The sequence below is a fragment of the Leptonychotes weddellii genome, chromosome 8 (assembly GCF_054177405.1).
Source record: "Leptonychotes weddellii isolate Sample4059 chromosome 8, ASM5417740v2, whole genome shotgun sequence".
Lineage (NCBI taxonomy): Eukaryota > Metazoa > Chordata > Mammalia > Carnivora > Phocidae > Leptonychotes > Leptonychotes weddellii.
The window spans coordinates 31,115,272-31,140,143 of NC_138376.1; the positions used below are offsets into that span (position 1 = coordinate 31,115,272).

The 24,872-nt window shown below is 57.2% G+C and overlaps 1 protein-coding gene across 4 annotated transcripts in view; it reads right to left on the minus strand.

The window, feature by feature from the left end:
- Positions 1-539: 539 nt before the first annotated feature.
- The window catches only part of TFEB (transcription factor EB), a 57,422-nt gene continuing 33,089 nt past the window's right edge, over positions 540-24,872 (minus strand). For 2 of the 4 annotated variants that reach the window (XM_081828212.1, XM_081828215.1), the window contains exons 2-9: positions 7,276-7,550; positions 6,932-7,186; positions 6,095-6,172; positions 4,302-4,422; positions 4,148-4,204; positions 3,496-3,571; positions 2,690-2,837; positions 540-1,686 (exon numbers count right to left, since the gene is read on the minus strand). In XM_081828212.1, coding sequence (XP_081684338.1) covers positions 1,198-1,686; positions 2,690-2,837; positions 3,496-3,571; positions 4,148-4,204; positions 4,302-4,422; positions 6,095-6,172; positions 6,932-7,186; positions 7,276-7,467 — 1,416 coding nt within the window. In that variant the 5' untranslated portion in view covers positions 7,468-7,550 and the 3' untranslated portion in view covers positions 540-1,197. Of the gene's footprint in view, positions 1,687-2,689; positions 2,838-3,495; positions 3,572-4,147; positions 4,205-4,301; positions 4,423-6,094; positions 6,173-6,931; positions 7,187-7,275; positions 7,551-19,572; positions 19,627-22,930; positions 23,088-24,872 lie in introns of those variants that run through there. The other 2 variants (XM_081828214.1, XM_081828213.1) reach the window with 2 other exon arrangements.

Genomic DNA, 24,872 nt, shown 5'->3' on the forward strand with positions numbered 1-24,872 from the left:
TGTCAAAGAGCAGAGGGGCCAGCCTTGCCTCCATGGGGCAGGCAGCTGGACCTTCTCGAGCAGGTGTCGGTCCGCCCACCTAGGGAGGGAGAAAAATCTGGAGAAGTGACCACTAGAACAGGCATTCGGGAACAGGAGAAACATGCCCCCACCCCGGGCCAATGGTAGTCTGGGCTAAGGGTGCCCCAAAGCAGCAGCTGAGAACACAAGACTTGGTTTGTGAGCAACCAGTTCCCCCACATCACCCAGCTCAGCTGTCTCAGGCCACAGCTGGAGGTGCGGAACCAGCATGGCCGCAGCGCCATCTTGTGGCCATGAGGAGGGATGATGACCCCTGCCGTCCCCAAGCCCCCCCTAAGTTGGGCTACATCTCCGGCTTCCCTTGAGGCAAGTCTGGGAGGTGGGGAAAACCAGGTGATGGGCTTGTTCCCTCCTCTCCGTCTCCCCCTACCCTGACCCCCCCCGCCAATGGTGGGCATTGGGTTGAATCCTCCTGTTGTGTCCACCCCAGACCACTCCAGAGAGACAGGACAAGCATGTACAAAGCACAGTGTTTACTAAAGGCACAAAGTGGGGAGCCTGGAGGGAGCTGCTCTTCCAGCAGTGACCCCGCGCTCTAGCAGGAACCCAGCGCCCCCTCTTCCGGCCACCCCCGCCCTCACACCATCTGGTAGAGAGCTGTTAGCACCAAAGGGGGGTGGGGGTGCCAGGCTGGAGGACAGACCTGTGGTCATCTGAGTCCCAGAAAGGCAGGCCTAGGCACCCCCTGGACCAGTCATTGCCTCAGAGAAGGAACTTCCTGAACCCCCTGCTCGCACGTGTCCTCCTTCACCAGCAGGGGTGGGGATCAGACTCAGAAGACAGAACCCTCCCAGGACACCGCTTCTTACCTCTAGCACACCTGTCCCCTCCCTTCCCCTCATGATTTCACCTCCAGGAGCCGGGCTGAAGGCCTATTCTTACCCAGCCCCATCAAGAGGGCGATCCCGGGGGAGTACTGAGCCGGGTAGGGGGCCTCTCCTGCCCCCACACGCTGCCAAGCAGGCACTAAGTCCAAACAGGAGGCCAACAGGAGGGAGTGATGAGGCAGGGCAGTTGGCTATGTCACACACAACTGCAGCCCAAGGGGCGGGAGGGAGGTGGCCCCGGCCCTCCCAGCCCCCAGGTCCGCCCCTGTTCCCCAGCACGGCGCCCGGGTCACAGCACATCGCCCTCCTCCATGCTGAAGCTGCTCCGGCGGCTACTAGCCTTGGAGGCCTCAGGGGACATGGTGGAGAAGAGAGGGTCAGAGGCCAGTGGTAGCAGTGAGTCATCCAGGAGCATGAGGTCCAGATCCTTCTTGGACAAGTTGGGGAACGGGGAGCCATGCTCTGGCCCCAGAGGTTCGGGGTAGCCTGGGGGCCCTTCATCGCCCCCGCCCCCAAAGCTCAGGCTGTGGCTGAAGTCCAGGTGGTGGAATGGGGACGGTGGCTGAGGTGGCTGGGCTGGCAGGGGCAGCGGGGCCTGGGGGGGCAGAACTGGCAGTGACTCAGGATCCGGGACCTCGGCCTCCAACAGCAGGGCCTCCCCGGGGCCCTCCTCGCTGGGCATCTCCTGCTTCACCACCTGCTGGGCCAGCTCAGCCATATTCATGCCCGATGGCGAGGTGGTGGGGAGGCCATGCACTCGAGCCTGCATCTCCAGCTCCTGCAAGGCGGGGGAGCACAGAGAGGGGGGCTGGGGACACAGAGCCACAGGCGCCAGCTACCCTATTCCCCCCAGTTTGCCCTCTGCAGCCCTTGCCCCTCCCCTTGTGGCACCCAACATGGCTCAGCTGGAAGCAAGGACAGGGTGGCTCTAGAGTCTAGACCAGTGTTTTTTTCAAACTACAAGTCACAACTCATTAGTGGGTTGTGAAACCACTGTAGTGAGTCTTGACCAGCTCACTCTCTCTTTTTGTTTCAATTGAAATAGGCTTGCCTAGACTAGACCAGAATAGAAATGATCAGAATGCACTGCATCTATTAAGAATGAGGGTTCTTTCATGAAACTTTGATTTTTCCCTTTGAGTGTGGCTATGCATGCTGGATTGCAACGCCCACTGTATTACCTCCTATGAGGGACCAAGAAGTTTAAAAGCTGCCATCCGTGTGCCCTTTGTATAGATGACCAGCCTCAGATCCAAAGAAGGCAGAGACCCTGAGCACAGCCAGGATTAGAAAGAACCCTCGGCTCCAGGTGGTAGGCAGGAGTCTCCCAAGCCTTGTTCTTTAGTTTGTCCCCAGTGGGGAGACTTGGCGCTCCCCCAGTTCTAGCTCTCTGCCCGCCCTCCCCGCCCACGGTAGGTCTGCACTCTGCCACCCTCTTGAAGTTAGGTGTAGGCACATACTTGCATGGATCGAGGAAAGGTGAGCAGAGGCGACAAGTGTCACCTTGTTGTACACGGCTTTAAGAGCCAGCTCTAGACACGCCTGTCCACTGGCCTGGGTCCCAGAATGAGGGTCTCACAGAACAGAACCTCTAGCCGGTCCTTGTTGCTTAAAGTTGCCGGGGATGGCTTGTTAGCAAACCATTACGTCCATCCTCCCTCTTCATGGGCATCATTCCCATTCCCCCAACTTCGGAAGCGTATGCACTGCCCCTGAGGTCGAGAGCCAGGCCGGGGCCAGGAGTCAGAGTTACCCAGCAAGTGCAAGTGCATGGGCCCGACCTGGATGCGGAGCAAGAGCTGCTTGTTGGTCACCTCCAGACGCCGCGAGTGGTTCTCCAGCTCCCGGGACTTCTGCAGGTCCTTCTGCATCCTCCGGATGTAATCGACAGAGGCCTTGAGGATGGTGCCCTTGTTCCAGCGCACGTCCCTGCAGGCCAGGCAAAAGCAGAGGCGCAGGCTCGGCCGAGTGGCCAAGTATTCGCCATGCGCTCGGCGGGTCAAAAGAAAACCCTGCTTTGGTTCCCGAAGCCTCCGCCGCCAGTCCCAAAGCGGCCCACAAACCCCAGACACGACCAACCCCCATCTGTGGAGGAGGCCCTTCTCCGTCTGCACACAACACACTCTCCCGGGTGACCTCACTGCCACTACCCAGCCCACTAATCCCATGGAAGCCAACAATTCAGAGCAGCCTCCTTCCCTAGGCCTTCCATTCCTGCCACCAAAACCCACACCTGTCCTCGACTCTCACTCCTCCCAGCCCTGGGCCCCCTCTGTGCCAGTCCGAGTCCAAAGGTTCCCAGCATGACTCCTCCTCCTCCAGGAAGCACCCCCCCCGCGCGCTGACCCCAGCAGCCCCACTTCCGTGATTTTGCTCATGTGTCTCAAGCTGGTCTGATTTGGGCGGAGGGGGGAATCTTCTTTCCCCTAACAGATGATAAGCTTCCAACCAAGGGATTCTCTTCCCAGCCCTGGCCCCTGGCAACCAGCACAGGCCCCGGGTGCAGAAAATACGCATCAGCTGGGGCTGCCCCACCCCCAGCCCCCGACCCTTTCCCTTTTCCCCCTCTCCCCCAGAAACCGCTCACAGGTCGTTGGCCTTGGGGATCAGCATTCCCAGCTCCTTGATGCGGTCATTGATGTTGAACCTCCGCCTCCTTTCAACTAAAGGTAACAAATCCCGGAGGGAGCAATTAGGAGGATGAGGACCCTACCGGGGAGAAGGGCCCAGCCCAGGAAGTGGTGCCTTGGCCCTTCTGGGAAGTAATGAGTGACCCACAGAACGGATTGCTATGGGAATGAGGGGCCCGGGCGAGGCCAGAACCACCAAGGGGCTCTTCGAGGCCGAAGCACCGGGTCAGCTGTTAGCACAGCACAGTGGCCCTCTCCTTCCCGAGAGAGTTCCCAGGCTCCACACGCTAAAGGAACCAATCTGATCTGATAAACCCACTCCTTCTTAAATCCTGGGGATTTCATGAATATCGCTTCCCCTGGGCCCTTCTCCCATCCCCTCCTAAGAGGGCCAGTGGGAAGAAGGCCGTGCTGAACTCATCCAGTCCCACCAACGGAGGATTTAAGGTCTTGGGTAGGGAAGCCTTTCTAACCCATGCAGGTCAGAGTGGCTTGTTTTGTTTTGTTTTGTTTTAAAGTAAACTCGACCCCCAACCTGAGGCTCCGGTCAGAGGCTTTTTAGGCAGCCCAGGAGAGCGCAAGGACAGAAGGCGCCTGCGCGGGACTCACTTAGGTTGTGATTGTCTTTCTTCTGCCGCTCCTTGGCCAGGGCCCGGCTCTCCGCATCTGGAGGTCAGGGGAGAAGGACAGAGGAGCTGGGAGGGAGGGAGAAGAAGAGGGAGGAATGGGGAGCCGGGGCACCGGGGAGACAGGGAGGTGGTACCTGTGAGCTCTCGCTTCTGGGTCAGGTCAGCGGGGCACGAGCTGCTGGTGACGCCCACCAGGGAGGCTGTGACCTGGGGGTCACCACTGTACACATTCAGGTGGCTGCTGGACAGGGGCAACTGTGGGGTGAGGCGGGGAGATGGACGCGGTGAGCAGCGCCCTCTGCAGGGGTCCCTCCCCAGGGCCCATCATCCCAGGGACAGCCAGGATCCCCCACGCCCCACTTCCAGCTCTAAGGGCTCCAGAGGAGCTCGAGGATGTCAGAATCCACCCCAGCCCTCGTCACCCGGCAATTCCATGGGCAAGTCTAGGGTTAGGAGCCGAGTGAGGCGTGGCCTAGTGGCCTAGTGGCTGGAACCCCTGCGGAGTGATCAGCCCTGAGGGGTGACAGATGAGGGGATTAAGTCCCAGGCACTGGGAAGCCCAGAGGAGAAGCACCTAATCTATTTTGGAGTTTGTGAAAGGTTTCTGGAGGGTGTGGAACGTGAATTGGGTCCTGAGCAGAGAAGTGAGGAAGAGCCTGAGGGCTGAGCAAAGACTCGGCCGGACAGAGCTGGCCGTCCCCACGGGAGCGGACAGGGTGCCGGGGGCAGATCGGATGTGCAAAGACGCTGGCATTTTGTAATGGGCAGCCAGTGGGGGGTGAAGCAGGGGCCCGGCGGGGACAGACTGGAGCTCTGGGGTGATCGCCCAGAAGCCTCAGTAGGACACAGGCACCCTACCACATACGTGGAAACCACCGAGGGGACCAGACACTTGTGCCCTCTGGCCCCCTCCCTCTTCCCAGCCTTCAGTGCTCGGGTGGCAGCACGTTTCAGACCCAACTGGCCCCGACCAGTCCGGCTGAGCCACTGGGCAATGTTGCCAGGGCGGCGGGGATCCGGGACTGACTCTTGGACTTCCTACTGCAAGATTTGGCGGCTTCCCTCAGTGGCATGAGCTAGGGCCAGAGTCAGGGTAATAGGCGCAGGCCCGAGGGGCAGGAGTGAGCAGCTGAGGTTTAGGACCTTCCAAAAAGGGGCAGGGACGCCCACAATTCCACCTGCTCGGGGCAAATATCTGTCACCCTGTGCAGAGCTAGCCCCCATTCCTTGCCTTATCTAACCTTCCCACAATCCTGTGGGTAGACGGCATCAACCCCATTCTGCTGCTGAGAAAAGTGGGCTTCAGAACAATTAAGGGACTTGCCAGGGTCACAGCCAAAGCCAGAAACTTGGCCTCTTGAGTCTAAGGCTGGCTCATTCCCCTCTGCTACCTCACTTCTGCCTGGGAGGCCCAGAAAGCATTCACACTGCCAGGAGGCTGCTGGAGGGAGGGGACAAAGCCAGCCCCCTATCACTTGTCCCATGGGGTGAGGGACACAGGCCTGTCCTCCGCTGGGTCCTAGGCTTTGTAGAAGAGGGAAGCCCCAGATCCCAAAGGAATTCATCAGCTCGAGGCCATGCTGCTCCCCTCCAGGAATGCTTTCCCTGCCTCCCCTCTGGTGAGGCCCAGCACTACTACCTCCTGCCCAGTCCCCTACCCCACCCCCCGAAGACTTCCCCAACTGCCAGCCACCACTCCCCACTGAAGCCCCATCATGCACGCAGGCTAGGCACGCCTCTCTGGAGTCATAATTCTGCTCGGCCTTGGGCTCTGCTCACATGATTTGACAGAGGTGACTGTCATCTCTGCAGCAAGACGGCTCTGCCCAGGTGAGGACCTTGTCTCGAGTTCTTTCCAGGCTCAGGGCCACTGTAGAACCTCTACCTCCTCCCACTGACATTCCCACCCCACCCCGGCCAGCAGTACCGTGTTGGGCATCTGAGTTTCAGGATTGATGAAGCCCAGGACGTCATCCAGACACATAATGTTGTCAATGACATCAAACTGAAAGAGAGAAAAGTCCATCCGGGGAGGGCCCACTAGGAGAAAGGCACAGGGAAGGGGCACGGGGACAGCCACTGACCTGAAGGGACCTTGGAGCCCACCTCACCTAACCTGCTAATCTCGGAGGGAAAAGGAAAAAGGTCCAGAGAGGGGATGAGTTGTCCAGGTACCACAGGCCCAAGGCCAAGGCTCTTCCCAGGGAGCCAAGATGCCCAAGGAGATTGCTTTATATACCTTCTGTCTGGACATGGCTTTGCAGGTGTGCTGGGCTTTCCTCTATGAGTCTCCTGTTTCTCTCTAGGAAAGCTTTGAAAAGTAGGGATGATGCTTCTCCTGGGAGACTGGGGCTCCCTGAGGGCAGGGCTGTGTCTCCCCCCTCAGACTGGGGCTCCCTGAGGGCAGGGCTGTGTCTTCCCCCCTCAGACTGGGGTTCCTGAGGCAGGTCCGTGTCTCCCCCTCAGCGTGGGGCTCCCCGAGGACAGATCTATGTCTCCCCTCAGAGTGGGACTCCCTGAGGGCAGGACTGTGTCTCCCCCTCAGACTGGGGCTCCCTGAGGGCAGGGCTGTGTCTCCCCTCAGACTGGGGCTCCCTGAGGGCAGGGCTGTGTCTTCCCCCTCAGACTGGGGTTCCTGAGGACAGAGCTGTGTCTCCCCTCGGACTGGGAGGGACTCTAACAACGGCACCCTGCTTCTGCCATTAGACTAGGCGTCCCAGGAGCATAGCACCTAGCACCAGCTCTGCTCATGGCAGCCACTTACCTCCCTCTCGGGGTTGGAGCCAATGTGCAGCATGGCCATGGGGCTGTTGGGAGCACTGTTGCCAGCTGAGGAGGACATCACATGTCCAGCCCGCACCCCCGGGGAGGCAGCCGGCAGGGGCTTCGGGGAGCCCTGGGCAGGGCTGATGTGGGCGGCAAACTTGTTCCCGTAGGTCTCGGACAGGTACTCCCTCACCTTCTGGTCCCGGGACTGCTGCAGGTGGTAGGAGGTGGGGTTCTCCAGGTAGGACTGCACCTGGGGGTGGGGGGGAGAAGGCGAGGGTTCTAGGGGTCCCGGAGCCAGGGTGGGAGGGGACAAGGCCCTGCCTTTGGGACAGGCCCTACCTTCAGGACCTCCCCGGGCACAGGTGGCGGAGACTGGAAGTGGACGGGGGTGTTGATGGCCGGCGTGGGCGGCCCGCCCAGCTGCTGCTGCACGTAATGCACGACGGCCCGCTGCTGCATGCGTTCCCTCTGCTCCTCCTGCTGCGCCTGCTCCCGCATGAGCTGCATGCGCAGCCCGATGCGCGACGCCATGGTGGCCACGGGCACTGGCTCCCTGCGGGCGGGGGGCAGGTCTGGGAGGCGCGGCCCGCTTCAGAGCACCGGGTCCTGGACACCTGCAGCCATTGAACAGGAGAAGACACTGAGGCCCAGAGGGGAGAAGGGGTTTGGTCACCGAGCAAGAGGGTGACGGAGCTGAGACCTGATCCCGAGTCTCCCGCTTCCTGGGCCAGAAACGGAGACCCTCTCTTCTTTGTTCATTGCAGCTGATCGGCCCCAGAAGGTTGGAGTCACTCTTGACTCCCCTCTTCCCATCAGGCCACATGGTGATCCTGGCAGCTGTGACCCCAAGAACATCCCCTCTGCCACCACCTCCCTGCCCGCGATGTGGGCTCGGCCTGGAGTGGGCCTTATCTGGCTTCCTGAGGGAGCCTCCTAATGTTCAGACTCCCTCCTTTCTTGCCCTTCAACATTCTACTCGTAACTCAGTAATCACAGGGATCCTGTTAAACCTTTTAAGTCAGATCCTGTCCCTCCCTTTGCCCAGAACTATCAATGGCTCCCATGTCATCACAGGGATCCTGTTAAACCTTTTAAGTCAGATCCTGTCCCTCCCTCTGCCCAGAACTATCAATGGCTCCCATGTCGCTTGGAGTAAAAGCCGAAGTCCTTACCCTCAAAGGCCCTCTTGTGATCCGTCCCCACCTCACGGTCCCCTCTGACCCCATCCCCCCCTGCTTTCTCCCTTGTTCCACCTGCTCCAGCCACACCCACCAGCCACTTTATAATCCCTCAAACACACAGCAGGCACGCTCCCACCTCAGGGCCTGCACTTGCTCTCCCCTCAGTCTGGGATGCCCCTCCCCCAGATACCACTCATTCCTTCACCTCTTCAAAGGCTCAAAAGTCCCTTCTTACAGAGACCTTCCATGACTAACCTATTCAAACTTGCAAAATTCCTACCTGCCCCCCCCCACCTGCAACACTCCCTATGCCCCTTCCTTCTTTGTGTAACACTTATCACCATCTTAACCATTATGCATTTTTGCTTAGTTATTTCATTCACTGTCTATCTCTTTCTCACTAGGAATGCAAACTCCCCTCAGGGGAAGCATTTTGTCTGTCTTGTTCTCTGCTGTGCTTTCAGCCTTTAGCCCAGGGCCTGGGACACGGTAGACGTACCGTGACTGTGTGCAGGGAATGATCCCTATTTATGAATCAGGCACTGGCAAAACAGCAGCAAGCTAACTATAGTCCCTGAGCTCGTGGAGTCTAAGGTCCAGTGAATGAGAAAAGCAAGTCCACAGGCCATTACAAGCCTGTGCAAAGGGACGCTTTAGGGCACCTGGGCCTGCAAGGGTCCAGGGAGGGCTCCCACCACCCAGGATGTCAGCCCTGATCATGGAGGGGTCTCAGTGGGATGGGGGACTGAGGTCCCCAGGCCTAGTCTGGAAAGGGGGAGGAAAAGACAGACTGAGCCCAGCTGCAGGCCCTAGCTCACTGAGGGACCCTGGCACATCGCTTCCCTTGGAGGCTCTGTCTCCCTAGGCACAAAATGAAACAGTTGGACTAGGTGATTTCTAAGGTCCCTCCCAGCTAAGAGACTCCCTGAGCAGTACAGAGCCCCCAGGTGTTCCCCAACTCCATAAAGGTTCCAGCAGAGGGTCCCATCTCAGGGACATTGCAAGAGGCCATATGACTTCGTGGTTGAGCAAGCATTATCAAACAGGGCAGACATGGGCTTAAGTCCCAGCTCTGCCACGTCTTGGCTGTGTGACCTTGGGCAAGTCATTTCATCTGAGTTTCAGCTTCCTCATCTGTAAACAAGTTCTCCGTCAGAAGCTTGGTGAACATGTTAAGTGGAAAGATGGTGTCTTGCACAGCGCACGGCACTTGGTAGGCTGAGTGGGGGAGTAAAGGATAAACACAGGACTAAGAGGGTCAGCTGTAGTACAGACCAGAGGCCAGAGCTGTGCCCCAGGATCTGAAGAATGAGACCCAGACCTCTGGGGGGGGGGGCGGCGGGTAGCAAAGGAAAGCAGCGTCGCCTAATGCCAGACATCAGACTGTCACTAAGTACCTCGTGGAAGGTACTGGCAAATACCCAGTGAAAATCACTGGATCATGGAGATAGTAATAATTTGCATCTATTTGAGCATTTACTCTGTGCTGGGCGCTGTTCCAGGCACTTTAACCTCAAATGGCCCCACGAGGTAGTTCTGGTTATTATCCTCCTTTTACAGATAACGAGAAACAGAGGCACAGGGAAGTTAAGTATCTGGGGACAGAGACAGAGCTGGGACCCAGTCCAGCGGGGCTCCCCAGCCCATTGGGGCAGGGCACGGGCGGGGGGGTGTCTCCACACAGAGCTGGGAGGGAGCTTGTCCCGGGCTGCATGTCTGGTTGGCTCAGGACCACAGATGGAGCCCAAGCCACCGGACCCCGACCCAGGGCTCCCTCCACCACCACAGCTGCTTCCTTGCAAAGGAGGTCCGCACCATCCACCTCGGAGCTTTGAGTACTCAGTGACCCTTACTCACCTTCCTTCCTCCCTTCTCTGCCCCCCAGGCCAGGAATTAGTGAATCAGCCCCAAGGGTCTCTCTGCCCAGCTCCCAACAGGACAGACCCCCAAGGAGAAAGGAGCAGACACCCCCTCCTTCTACCCCTTTCTCTGTCCTGCAGCTGCAGCCTCTACCCCTTTCCTATGCTCCTACAGAGGGGTAGCCTGTCTTCACCAGCCACCCCCGCCCCGCAGCCCTGCAGACCTCATGGGCTCTGAGCCCAGCCCAGCCCACTGCCCTGCAGCTGCACCCCCTGCAGCCCTGCATGCTCGCACCCCTCGGGGAACAATCTGACTTCAGTTGGTCCCTGTTGGGGGGGGGGTGGCACAGGGCCTGGCAGTGCCAGCCGGCACGGGGAGGACTGGGGGAGAAGGAGCCCCTTGTTGCTCTGACAAAGGGCTGGGTGCCCGTCCCCGGCTGAGCTAGAGCTGGCTCTGCCCCGGGAGAACCTGGGCTGCGTCCTGCTCAGCCTCTCGCTCTGCTCATTGGGAAAATGCCAGTGGCAGTCCCTGCCCGACCAACGCCATCCAGATCTCTGTGAGCCTCCGGGAAGAGAGGGTATCAGAGAACTGTGACCGGCGAGCTAGCTGTGCACTGAAAGGTGCTGGGAGCCTTAGCCTGTCTGCCGTCTTCTGACAGGGGGTGGCCCAGGGGCACAGCAGAGTGAGGCTTCCCCGCTCCCCCCATTGTGAAAGCTGTCACCCCAGTCACAGAGCTGCTTCCTCCCTCCGCAGCCCAGCCTCCTCCCCTGGCCCTGCCAGGAATGAGTACAGGGTTAAGGAAGGGACTTGAGGGGATCTGGGGGCAGATGGGGTGGCCCAGAAGAGACCATTCCCTGCCCAGCCCTCAAGCACACCTGCTCACTCTCAACACCTGTGGGACCATTCCCAGCCTCCCCCGGCACCTAGTCTGGGCAGGAAGAACTAGGAGGAGGGATGCAGGAGAACCAAAATGACCCCCGAACCCTCCCCCGCATCTGACCTCCAGACCTACCCGGCCTGGGAAGGGCCCACCATTCATGCATTCGGTAATACCCGAAGCCTTGAGTGCCCACTGTGTGCAGACACCAGGGCTAGGTGTTTCCCTGGAGAACCTTCTCCCCTGGCCCCACCCCCAGGTAACACCCTCCTGAGGGGACTATGGGGTCTAACGCCCCAGAGAAGTCCTGCCTCTCCCCAGTCCGCTAGAAAAGTTCTAGATGTAGCAGGGACTGAAGTTTCAGCCAAGACCACATGAGCCGCCCCTCGCTGCACCCCCCAGAACCCACCAGCCATCCCCTCCTCCCTCGCCCTGCTGTTCACTCAGAACCTCCCACCTGACTATCCCTGCCCTAAGCTGCGTCTGGGTTCCAGCTTGTTGTGGCCAAAATGAGCTTCCCAATCCAGCAGAGGCAGCTGAAGCCCTTCCCCACCTCCATCCACCACTGCGCCCATACTGGCTGGGTGACTTTGGGAAAGCCACTTAACCTCTCTGTGCCTTGGTTTTCTCTTTGGTCAAATGGAGCCAATAAGGGCACCTGCCTCTTGGGTTGTTGTGAGGATTCAAGGAAACACGGTGGGTGTGTGGGACTCCCTAGCATGCCCTTAGGCATCTACTAACAGACAGACGCTGGGCTTGCCTCCAAAGCCATGCACATCTCTGGTCAAGGCCAGGCTGGTTTCAGCCTGTGTGGGGGCCTCCCTCATCAGACATTTATACATCAGTATGAACTGGCTCCGAAGCTTTCCTAAGGGAAGATGTCTACAGGGGGAGGGGAAAGATTGGGAGAAATCACTGGCCTCCACGAGGGACAGGCAAGGAGAGAGAGGATCCCAGAACAGAAAAGCTTCAGCTAGAAAGACCTCAAAGATTGAGCACTGAGTGGAAAAAGAAAATTACGAATAAAATGTAGAGCCTGAGCCCATTTAGACAGAACATGGGTAAACATGTAGAACAGACTAGGAGGATCAGAAGGTTTCTTGAATGCTTGCCCTGGGGCAGGGCTGGTCTATGTGCTTTCACATATTAACTCAGCCATTCTTCACAACAACCCGATGAGGTGACCACTATTATTGCCTCCAGTTTTCAGGGGGGAAACTGAGGCACAGAGAGGTGAAATAACTTGCCCAAGGTTGCGCAGCAGATGAGTAGCAGAATGGACGCTTAAACCAGGCTGCCTGGTTCACAGCCCCCACTCTCAAGCTTCTATTCTGGGCTCCCCCAATACCCCCAGCTGTTCAGAGTGGTTACCTGTGGGCTGGGGAGTGGTAAACAGGGTTCTTAGAGTTTCTCATTCTTACTTTTTTTTTAAAGATTTATTTATTTGAGAGAGAGAGCACACGAGCGCACACGGCAGAAAGAGGCAGAGGGAGAGGGAGAGAGAGAATCCCAAGCAGACTCTGCGCCAAACGCACTGAGCCCGAGACAGGGCTCGATCTCACGACCCTGAGATCATGACCTGAGCCAAAACCAAGAGTCAGACATTTAACTGACTGTGCCACCCAGGCGCCCCCTGTGATTCTTTTCATACAAGGGGAAAAGAAAGCAGGGCAGTTTCCAGGGGGCTGTGAGGGCCCCACCTGCTTCCAGTCATATCCAAAGGTGGGGTTCCTTCAGTTCCACCCAGAGTCTGGCCCAAGCCCTGCCCTCCTCAGTGTGACGGTTGTTAAGCCAGCCGAGGACCCTGGGTGGGGACACTGAGTGGCCACCAGAGGGTCAGAAGTCACATGCCAATTGGAGCTGGAGGGCCAGGACCCAGGTCCAACTCCGTTTCCACTACAGCCCCAGACATGAGCCTTCAGAGGGAGCACAATCATGCAGTGCTCCTCAAATTGCTCTAAGCGGAGCCAGGACCCCTCAATTAACTGTGGGGCCTGAACTTCACTCTGGAGAGTCTTCTGCCTTCCGGGTGATCCTTTAAAACTTGGAACAGGAAGAGGTGGCCAGGTGGCTCAGTCAGTTAAGCATCTGACTCTTGATTTCCGCTCAGGTCATGATCTCGAGGTCATGGGATTTAGCCCCAGTGGGGGGCTCCACACTCAGCACAGAGTCCGCTTGAGATTCTCTCTCCCTCACGTTCTGCCCCTCTCCAACTCGTGTGAGTGTGCGTGCACATACTCTCTCTCTCTCTCCCTCGAAATAAATAAATAAAATCTTTAAAAATAAATAAAAATTAGGGCGCCTGGGTGGCTCAGTTGGTTAAGCGACTGCCTTCAGCTCAGGTCATGATCCTGGAGTCCCGGGATCGAGTCCCGCATCGGGCTCCCTGCTCAGTGGGGAGTCTGCTTCTCCCTCTGACCCTCCCCCCTCTCATGCTCTCTCTATCTCATTCTCTCTCTCAAATAAATAAATAAAATCTAAAAAATAAATAAATAAATAAAAATTGGACTTGGAGCAGGAAGCAGACGTCCCATGACTCAGCAACTCCATTCCTAAGTGGACGCCCAACAAAGCATCATCCATGGCTCCCCAGAGGACACACTTAGAACATTCACGGCAGCCCTACAGATAGCGCCCAAGCCAGAAAACACCAGACGTCCAACAACAGGGAAATGGATAAGGACGTTGTGGGACACACACACACTGGCATGCGACTCCACAGTGAGGGAGAGCCCACCAGTGCTACACACCACACAGACGCCTCTCGCAGACAATGCTCAACGAAAGAAGCCACAAAAACGCACCCACCACCATCAATGTCTCTACCATTCAACCAGCAAAACGAATCTTCGGTGAGAAATCAGGATCCCTTGCGGGGAGTGCCAGTGGGGGCACTAGGAGTGTTCTGTGATTTGATGCAGGTTTGACGACACGGAAGGTCAAGTTTATGAAAATGCAGGCGGTCGGTGGCTCACAATGTGCACACTTTTCTGCATGTGTGTTGATACTATCGTTAAAATTTACATAAGAATGAGGGCAGACCTTATAATTTAAAAGAAGAATGGAACAAACGGCCCTCAGCTCTGCCCAAGTGTGGCTCCAGGGACTTTAAAATGCCCTCAGCACCACACAACCTCAACACAACGGGGCCGAGGGTAGGGGCAGCCTCTCTGGAAAAGCGATCTGGCCATATGGTTCAAACCTTCGAAAGTAGCCACCAGCCCGACGAGGTGATCCCACACACAAAGGCTTTTCTGCATCAAGATGCCCACCATATTATATAGAGAAAAATGAGAAATAATCTCAATGTCCTGCAGTACGATGGTTAAATAAATTATGTTGTATTCCTCCCGATGGAATGTTATGTTTCCAGTTGGTAAGCCGGGGGTAGATATGTCAAGTGACGAAAAGTAGAAGGCAAAATTGTACATAAGATCTGATCATCACCATGTGCAACTATATGTAGAAAACCCTTTGGGGAAGAAATATATGAAAATATCAAACTTCTTTTGATGATGCAATCAATCATGAATTTTTTTTTAATTTTTACTTTCTGGAATGTTACTCTTTTTTTTATCATGCACATGTACATGTTTCTAATCAGAAAACAGTATTTTATACTAACAATTAACACCAATGGTGTACTTACTATGTGTGAGGTGTGCTTGAAGCACCTCACTGGCACATCACAGTTACTTCCAATACTGTTCACTCCTTTACAGATGAGGAAAAAGGCACAGAGAGGTGGTCACTTGCCAAAGGTCACAGAGCTAATGAGTGGTAAGGCCGGCCCCTGGGGTTGAGAGTTAGGCCCCTCCACCCTTCATTTGGGGCAGGAGTGGCCACATTGTATTTTAGGGATTCCCACTGAAGAAACCCCCTACCATCAAAGGGTTTCAGTCGCCCGATCTCTTTCAGCCAGCCCAGGGGCCCAGTGGGTGCCGGGGACGATGGACTGGTCAAATGCAAGCAGAAAAAACTCTGCCTTTCCTCAAAGGGCAGAGATAATTTCCTGAATTCCCAGAAAAACACATGTCTCGTGGCTGAAACAACAAAGGGTACTAGCCCAGCCGCTGGGATGCCTGTTTAAGCCATTTACTACGTTCTGTGTCTCTGTGGTTGGAAGAAGTTTCCTTCTGATCCAGGCTCTTACAAACTACCAGTTGTGCGGGAGCCTGCCCAGTGGTGTTGGAGGGGAAATCAAATCAACCACTAAAGGAAGGCCTCCTGAACAGGTCCTGAGGCTCCCGGAGGCCGGGGGAAGGACCCCGTGACCCCCTGTGTAACCTTCCAGCCTTGGGAAGGGAAGAGAGGGGAAGATTCCAGGACCTGGTTTGTTTTGTCTTCTCTGAACTCCCTCTGGCAGAGGCAAAGGAAGGCCTGATGAATTAAGAAACAGAACAAAAATGTGCATACAATCCGCATGCTGTAGGCCGTGGCCATTTGAAATTGCCAAGGTGGTCACGGTCCCTGCAGGGCCTGGGGGAGGGGGGGCATCCACTGGCCCAGTCCCAAAGAGAGCTGGGGAGGGGGTGGGGGGAGGATAAGATTCCCAGGAGCCTGACTCAATGTCTCAGCCTAGCCTCAGTCTTTCCATTAGTCAAGTGGGGCTTAGCAGCTGGGGCTACCTCTCCCAGAATGGTTGTGACCTAAGTTGGGATGCTAGGTATGGGATCCTCTGCAAGGATGTAAATGTGGGCAGGGGAGAGATGTGACCACTTTGTCACTGTTTACTGTCCCCTTTGTCCATGCCCACCTAGGGCATCCCTGGACCAGTCTCCTCTTACTGTTCCTCTCAAGTTTCTTTTGAGAAATGGTCCCCCCCCACCCCCCGCCCCCTACACACACCGTATCAAGACCCCAGGCTGGGGCAGAGCAGCCTAGCAGCAACCCCAGCTTGTCTCTCCTTATGGGACAGGGCAGGAAGGCCTCTGGCCAGCTTTTCCCATTACTGGGCACCCTCTCTGTTTCCTTTCCAAAAGCCTTGCGTTTGTATAAGACTTCCATTTCCAGAGCTTGTATATCACATGATTCACTGCAGTGCAATGGGAGAGGCATATGGGTAATAGTGATCCTACCCCCGGGTTCTAAAGAGACCATGGGCAGGCAGGGTACTTAGCACAGTGCCTGGCACTCTGGAGATGCTTCATAATTCAGGTGGTTTGTTATCTGGTCCAGTGGTTCCCTGGAGGTCATGAAAGGCAACAGTGGGGCCCTCTGGCTGCCTCCAAGATTGAAAAAGAGCAAACGGGGGCGCCTGGGTGGCTCAGTCATTACTCGTCTGCCTTCAGCTCAGGTCATGATCCCAGGGTCCTGGGATCGAGTCCCACATTGGGCTCCCTGCTCAGCAGGAAGCCTGCTTCTCCCTCTCCCACTCCCCCTGCTTGTGTTCCCTCTCTCGCTGTGTCTCTCTCTGTCAAAATAAGTAAATAAAATCTTTAAAAAGAAAGAAAAGAAAAAGAGCAAACGGAAATCACACTCGCCCTTGCTAAGTGTGCACTGTTTGACTGGAAGGTATTTGGTACCAGGAGCAAGAATGGGGTCAGTGGTATGTGCTTTTTAACACTTTTATTTTATTTTTATTTTTTTATTTAATTTTATTTTTTTAATTCAATTAATTAACATATAATGTATGATTGGTTTCAGAAGTAGAGGTCAGTAATTAACATTTTTATTTTAATGTTTTGGCCTTTTCCCCCTTAACCGAGATATAATTTATCCCAGCAAAATGCACAGATTTAAAGTGTACAGCTCAGTGCATTCTTACAGGTGTGTACCCCTGTATAATCACCACCCCGATCAAATCGGAGGACGTTTTCATCACCCGGGGAAAATTCCCTCCAGGACCCTCCCTTAGAGGGACTGTCCCGTCTCACCTCCATCCCCTGGTTGAGTGTCACCTGACCTTGGACAGACATAAAGGCTATCAAGTGGGACGTGGGCCTCTGTCTCTCTCATGCAATATAATCACTCGGCCAAGTGGGACCACTCTTGGCACAGGCTGAACAATCCCCTGTTTGTGATGAATAAAGACTGGGGAACAAACAGTGAATTCTAAGAGGAAACGAAAGCTCTAGAAGGGTGGTCTGCACAGAGCACATCAGTGGAAGCCCAGTGAAACTCAAACCCAGGGCGCACCCTACTCGGCACGCAGGGCACCTGCCTCGAGGGGACCTACCATAGGAGGCCTTGGTTGGGGGGGCGCTGCAGGGCTTGGGGGGGAGGAGTGAGGGGGGGCAGGGGCTCGCTTTTAAATCTCTGAACTCAGGCAGGAGGTGGGGAGGAGGGAAAGGAAGGGGAGGGGAGGCGAAGGGCAGCTACAGCAGCTCCTGGCCTGCTCAGTGGCCTCCAGTGCCTACAGCTTAGGCCCATCAGCCCCACGTCCCAGCTCACATCCCACAGGAAGGGGTGGGAGCTGACGCCTGCTGGCTGGCCCGCCTGCTGGCCCGGGGCAAGGCACAGCAATTGTGCGGCACATGGAGAGGCTTCAAAGGCAATCCCAGACCAGAGAGGCGCCTGTCCTGTCCCATAGGGACCAGTGGGAGCCTGGCATGAGGCCTGCCCCAGGAAGACTGTCACTGGGCTTTGGGGGACAGGGGACATGTAGCTGAGGGAAGCATGGAGAGAAGGAACTAGAAAGGTTTCTTCTTTCTTCCTAGTCTACCCTTGTGATATGCACAGATGCAGACCCTCTGCCTGCCTGTCTGTCTCTCACACACACATTGCCATATCCTCACCCTGCCGCTCAGCGGGCAGCTGCCTTCCCCTCCTCCCCTTGCTCCCTTGCCCCTACCTCCTGGACACCTGGTCCGCTTGAGCATCCCGCCTGTGGCTACACTGCTTGTTTCTCCAGTTGTTTCCTGGCCACCTACCAGTCTCCCCAGGTACAAGGAAGCTTCCAGAGAAATCAGCTTTCTTCTGATCCTCTACCCCATCCCACCCATCAGAATTCCCAGAACGAGACGCAGGGATCCCTCGGCCCGACACAAAAGCCGCAGATGCTTCCCAAGAACACAGCGGTATTAGAAGACCTGCATTTGGCTGTCCCCCTGCCCAGCTGTGACCTCAGGCAGGTCCTGTCCCTCTCTGGGCCTTGGAACCTGGTTGATAACGTGAGAGGGCAGGACGGGGTCCCTGGCAGGCCCCCTCCTGCTCTGTCCGGGCACGCTGAGCCTCTGGACGGCATGGATGTGGCCAAGGCCACGTGGCTGTGGAGCCAGCCTGCAGGCCAGGGACTGGTCGTCACCATCACTCCTGCTGCTGCCCAGCACGTGGGAACACCAGGGCTGTGGCGGCCTTGGGGACCCAGCTTTGGCTTTCCTTTCTCCTCAGGAGACTGCAATCCCACGCGCGCACACACACCCTAGTTCTTCGGCCCGGTGCTTGGGCCAGGAAGGCTCGGTGACTCTGGGCGGGAGAGGGTGCATCCGCAGAGGCTTACGCAGCCAGCACGCGGAGTGCCTTCTGCTTCCACCTGACGTCTCACCCCCAACCCAGTCCCGGCACCTAAGCCCCCCCGCCCCAGCCCTCCCTGCCCTAGGCCTGGGGGCCACGGCGCACCCAACCCACAAGCCCTGATGCCGGCCCCGGCTCCTGCGGGGCTTCCTCTCCAACCTTGCTGCCCCAGCCCCACACCGGCCTTTCTCGTCCCTGCCGTGGCTTGGCTCATACACCGCCAATGAACTACTGTTTGGCTTCCTTTTCAAGAGTTTAATCTGGGGGCGCCTGGGTGGCTCAGTTGGTTGGGCGACTGCCTTCGGCTCAGGTCATGATCCTGGAGTCCCGGGATCGAGTCCCGCATCGGGCTCCCTGCTCAGCGGGGAGTCTGCTTCTCCCTCTGACCCTCCCCCCTCTCATGCTCTCTCTATCTCATTCTCTCTCTCAAATAAATAAATTTAAAAAAAGAGTTTAATCTGCCTCTGAGGACTTGGAAAGCAATCTCTTTATAACCGAAGTATCCAGGTTTTGCTAAAGGAAAGAAGACATTGCAGAGGCGAGGGGAAAGGAAGGAAGGAGAACACCTATGAGCATGAGCGTGACGACCACATTGCGCGTACAGAGGGCGGCCTCCAGTCTCCTGGGTACAAACCAACAGGCGTTCATTATTACCTGTACTGAGCGCGTACTCCGCACCAGGCACAGTTCTGAGTTGGTAGATGTTACTGATTTCACCCTCAAAGCAAGCCCACCCACTTGTGAGGAAGCAGTAGTATACCCTCCCATTTCAGAGAAGGAACAATTGAGGCGCAGAAGAGGTTGACGCTTTGCCTGAGGTCACACAGCTGGTAGGCATGGGGCGTCCGGTCAGGAATCCGCACACCTGACCTCCCCCAGCCCAGGCTCGTGAACGCAGGGAGCAGGGCAATGGGGTAGGTGCCTGAGGGGGGAGTCTGTCTGGAAAGGGGCCTGAAGAGGCAAGTGATAGCAAGCCCATTCGTGGAGGGGCCCCGGGGTAGGCAGGCGGGGCAGGATGCCAGCCTCACTCAGCTTTTGTCCTTCCAGCACTATTTCCCCTTCAGCCCCTGCTTCCCCTCAGCCTCCCAGGGCTGCCCCCCTACAGCTTCCTGACCACTGTGTGCCATGCCCTCACCCAGCCCCCCAGGCTGCAGCTCTCTGAGCTCTCTGGAAGACACTTGGGCTTTAGTGGCATGCTCATACGCTCATAGGCTCTGGACATGGATGGACAGACCAGAGTTCAAGTCTGGCTTTGCCACTTACCAGCTGTGTGACCCGGGACAGGAACTTAGTCTCTCAGAGCCTCAGTTTCCCCATCTGTAAAACAGGATGTTGATAATGCCACCTCCCTCAGAGTAGGTGAAGGGATCAAGGAGCGTGAGATGCTCCTGGCACCTAGGGGGTGGCCCATGAGTGTCAGCTCCCTGGCTGGGTGAGGAGCGTCAGTCTGGCTGGAGTTTAGATGGCTCAGGGCCTTTTAAGTCCTCACCACTCAAAGCAGGATCCCCAGGCCTCACATCCCCTGGGAGCTGGTTAGAAATGCAAGCTCTCAGGACAACCCAGACCTACTGAGTCAGAACCTACATCTTTTTTTTTTTTTTTTATTTGAGAGAGAGAGAATGAGAGACAGAGAACAGGAGAGGGAGGAGGGTCAGAGGGAGAAGCAGACTCCCTGCTGAGCAGAGAGCCCGATGTGGAACTCGATCCTGGGACTCCAGGACCATGACCTGAGCCGAAGGCAGTCGCTTAACCAACTGAGCCACCCAGGCGCCCCAGAACCTACATCTTAACATAGCATTCCAGGAGATTTGTGGGTGCATTAAAGTCACTTGCAGCCTTCTGGGGGCTTGGTCACCTGCTTCCAAGCATGAAAATGGGTGAGGGGTGGAAAAAGACAGTGGGGAGGTGCAGGCTCCTGGTGGGGAGAAACACCTGAAGGGACAGCATGGCTCTCCCCTGAACAAAGAGCCCTGATTCTCAGGCCCAGAGACCAAGGCAGAGGCAGGAACACAGGGCTCCAGGCTGGCTCTGCACTCAGTGCTCGCCCGGTGCTGGGGCTCCGGCCTGTGCAGGGGGGGGAACGGTCCGGGTCTGTGGGGAAGCAGCCAGAAAACTCATCTGGTTACCGGTGGAAAAGCAATCCAGACAGGCTGCGTGAGACACGCCCATTCACACACCCGCAGCATCTCCTACACACACACCCTTGCACACACAGGCACGCTTACCGTCCCATTTACACGGCCCCAGAAGGACAGTGTGCGCCCACATGGGTGTGTTGTGTGGTCCACAGGAGGCGGGGGGCGTGCTGAAGCCCCCTGCAGCAGGCCTAGGAGACCACTCTTTCCTCCTTACTGCTTTACCCTTGCTCGCACCTGCCTAAGCCCCAAATCCATCTGAGCCATGAGAAACCCAAGTCCTGCTCATCTGAGGTCGACAAGGACGCACATTTTGATTGGTCACCTGCAACATGCCTGCTGACCCCCCCACCAAGCATGAAACCTCCCACCCCAGACGGCTGGGGGAGTAAATAGCAGGGTGAAGCTTCTGACCTAAGGGTCCTGCCGGAGGCAGCAACACACCGTGGAGGCTGTGCATCCAACACACCCATCTTGGACGTACACATTCACACAGAACAGGAGCCAAGCCGACCCCCTCTCCGACCATGTCGCTTCCCGACGGGCAGGGACCGCTGTGCGCCCTACCCGCAGATGGGGGCAGCTCTCACCTCTATACCTCCATGTCCGGTTCAGAAACACACACCCTACTGACCTCATTCACCACCACGATCTGGACTGCCAGGGGCCCTAGGCTCATGCGGGCTCCTAAGAAACCCTAGAGTGTGGGGCCAGAACCTCAAGCAGGCCTAGGATGCCCAAGAAAGAGCCATAGATTAGGGGGTCAGTGGGGACTGCTGCAGATTATGTGATGTCATGGGTTCTGGAAAGGCCCTTGGCCCCAAAATATCTCCCCTCTGGGTCCGGAAATCCCTCCCACCCCTCTAAGAGTTCGCTGCTGGGAGAGGCTGCCCCGTGAAGCCCCGGTAGCTCCCAGCTCTGGGGAGGCTGACAGTTGGCTCGAGGGTGGGGAAAGATGGGCGGGGGAGGGCGCAGGGAGGCAGCGGTGCCAAAAGCCCACCATCATCTCCCTTGGGTGCCCTGCCTGTGGGCTTGGAACTCCCGCTGGGAGGGGGCACTCTGTCCCCCAGTGCCAGGAGGCTGGCTCCCTAAAAGCCAGCACCTCTCGGCCAGGGACGGGGTCCAGCAAGGGGAAGGACATGAAGCGCCCCCGCCCCACCCACGCCAGAGGAAATCAAGTCCCAACCTGACTGACCCCTTGCGGAAGGCAAGTGCTGGTGGCCAGGAGGGGGTGGGAGCCCTGAGACAAGAGAGGTGGGGGACAGGAGGGGAATTAACCAGGTTCCAAAATAGCACAGTTGGTTCTGCCTCGCTTCACCCTGTGCAATGTCTGGCAGCTTCTGCTTTCGGTCTGACTCACGCCTGGTGGGGGCAGGACAGGGCGGCCGGCGGCGCGGACAGAGGCTTCAGGATGGTGACAGGCTGTCTCTGCTCACTGCACATCGGCCCTCCTCCCCTGTGCCCCCCCCCCCCGACCTGGCCTTCTGGGGACATCAACAGCAGTACAAAATCAGGGGTTCCCTTGCCTGGGTCCTGTCCCAGCTCTCACCCACCTCAGGGCCTCCCCAGTGCTGCCTGCTACCCCAGACCCCAAACTCAGCTTCGTTTCTGTCCTGCCCAGGTATGCTCCGGTGGGTACCTGGACCCCTTCTCCATCTGGGAAGCCAGAGAAATGGCCCGACAGCCAACCTCTCCCCCCGCAGGAGCAATGGCCTCCACGGCCTGGCCCACGTACAGAGTGAGTAAGCGGCCTGCACCTGCCCTATCCCTGCTGCACGCACAGCTAGGACAGGAACACCACCAGTCTTACTCTCCAAACTCGCACAGCAGCTGGCCCACCTTTGGTTTCTGTCCTTAAACATAAGCAGCACTGTTCCCTTAACCGGGCAGAGAGAGGAACCAAGTGCCCTAGATTTTGTGCATGTTGGGCTGGGGGAGGAGCACGTCACTCTGCTCTCCCCCTTTCGTGATCTCCCACCCACCTGTGTCCTGCTGCCTCCCCCCCACCCCCCACAGAGGTGAGACGTGGGCAGCCATCTGTACCTGCCTTATACCTCCTCCCTGGACCAAAGTCGCTTCAGCTCCAACCTGAGCCACCAACAGAAAGCCTCATCATATAGTCCACCTCTTGGTCCCACGTAAACCGTTTCCGTCCTCCTCCCAGCCCTCACACCAGCATGCCAGCCCCAAGAGCACAGCCACCCTTCTATCCAAGTGGGGCAGGTGCACAGTAGATGGAGGGAGAGTATGTCAGAGGTCACGAGGTTGGCCCACATGGGCAGACAAACTCCTGCCACCCACCCTGGCACACGCACCCTGACCCAACCTGGAGGGGAAAGGCTGTGGGCGGCGGCTGGAGAGAGAAATCAAAGGGACGAGGATCTGGCCTGCCTGCCTGTGGCCTGATGCACCCACCGCCAGGCCCAGCACCTGCCCCGCCCTACCCCCCACCCGCCCTCCCCGCACTCCCACACCTAAGGCCTTACCTACACACCACTTCCCACTCTTAACTCTTCCCATGCCCTCAGCCCCATAAGGCTTGAGACTGCAGTGTGAGTCTGTGGGGTGGGAGCAGAAGTCAGCAGGGAGGAGGCCCTTCTCCAAGAAGCAGGCACCGGCCAGAGCCTTCACCAGGGACACAGAAGGATGCCCTTGAATAAAGCGACCCCCCCCCCCATTGCCCCGCGCATTGCATCCTGTTCCTCATAGGGACGTGGAGGGAGGGCACTAGAAGACAACCACGTGGCAGCCATGGGGCTAGTGGCCCCAGGAGGGGAAGAGGCAGGGGCATTGAGAGAAAGGAAAAGGAAGTCAGCAAAACCGCTACAATCACAGTCTCAGGATGCTGGGGCTGGGAGGGGACTCCGGGCTCTGTGCTCCCCAGCACATCCGTCCCGCCCTCTTGGAGAGGATGCGGCACAGAGAAGTCCACTCACTTCGGCCGGGGACTGGAAATGGCTGCCGGTGTCCGGCACATGGGAAGGACCTCATGTGCGCTGGGGCCCTCTCCTCTGCTGTGAGCGCCTGGAGGGGTCCTAACAGCTTCCTCTTTTTATCCGCGGCCACGGGCACATAGTAGGAGCTCCTTAAGTCTCTGTTGAACACAATGAATGTGGCGCTGGTGACTGGCTCCCAGGACGGGGGGCACAGGGTCTGCCCGGGGCAGCTGGGAGGCACGGCTTTGTGGGCATGGAAAGAAGGGAGCTGGGGAGACAGGGCTTGGCAAGACGCGTGCTCCAAGGGTCAGGCCGGACTACCAGGCCTAGGTTTGGAGAGCGCAGCTGAGGCTGTCAGGGCCCCAGCCTCACCCCTTCCAGCTGCCAGCACCTCCCCCCCGCCCCCAAGCCGTGTACGAGCCAGCCAAGGCAGCATCCCACCTTCCCCCAGTGGCCCTTAGCCATGGGCCGATGGGAGCTAGGCAATAAGCACCCAGTTCCCCCCGCCCCACCCTCCGTCCCTGGGTCACTCTAAAACAGGTTCCACGGGGGTCCCCAGTGAGCCTGAGCCTCAGGTGCCACAGTGGTCACCCGCTCCCGAGCACACATTGTCCTGGCTTCCTTTCCTTCCCCGTCTCACTTAGCCTGTCCCACTGCTGGTCACCTCCCAGGTAAACTCCCTGCACTCACAGCCCTGTCTCAGCCAATGGGCCCTGACGAGGCAGTCAGGGCCTGAAACTGAGCAGCTAACTCTAGAGCTTAGAAAGAAAGGCCAGTAAAAGGGCCAGAGTTAGAAGGGGGCTGGCCATCCCGTGGAGAAGCTGCGGGGCGGGTGCGTACAAACCCAGTCGCTGGGGGAGACGGGGCAACGGTCAAGCACGTACCTAGAACTTTCCCACCCGTTAGAGGTAAGACCGCCCCCAGAAGAAGAGCTGACAAGATGGACAGAAGCAACAAGGACGAGCCAGGGTTGAACTTTATGTGGTGAAGAAGCCCCCATTCCAGCGGGGTGATGGCAACGATGAGGTTACTGGTGGCAAATGCCAAGAGGACTAGAGACCAGCAGTGCCTCTCGACCCCAGGCTGCATTGAGGAGAGAACTCAAGAACCCCGGCATTCTAGAACCTTAGCACGCCCATTCATTCCATAGCATGGCTGTTACGCTCCATGTGAAGGACTAGGCACTGAGGACACCAAGGGCAGCCACTTGATTCCACACCAAGAACATACGTTTTAAAGCAGGTGGAGCTGAATATTCCAGATGTGTCGCTTATTGTCTGTGTGTCCTTCAGCAACTCACTTAACTTCCCAGGCTCTTACTATCCTCATGTGTAAAATGCAGAAAATGGCCATCTTGGAGAATTTCTGTAAGGATTCAAAGTAAAGCACCTAATATAAGTGTTCAATAAATATTTGACGAATGGATGGATGCATGCGTGCATGGATGGATATAACGGATGGGTGCATACATGGATAGTAGATGGGTGTTTGA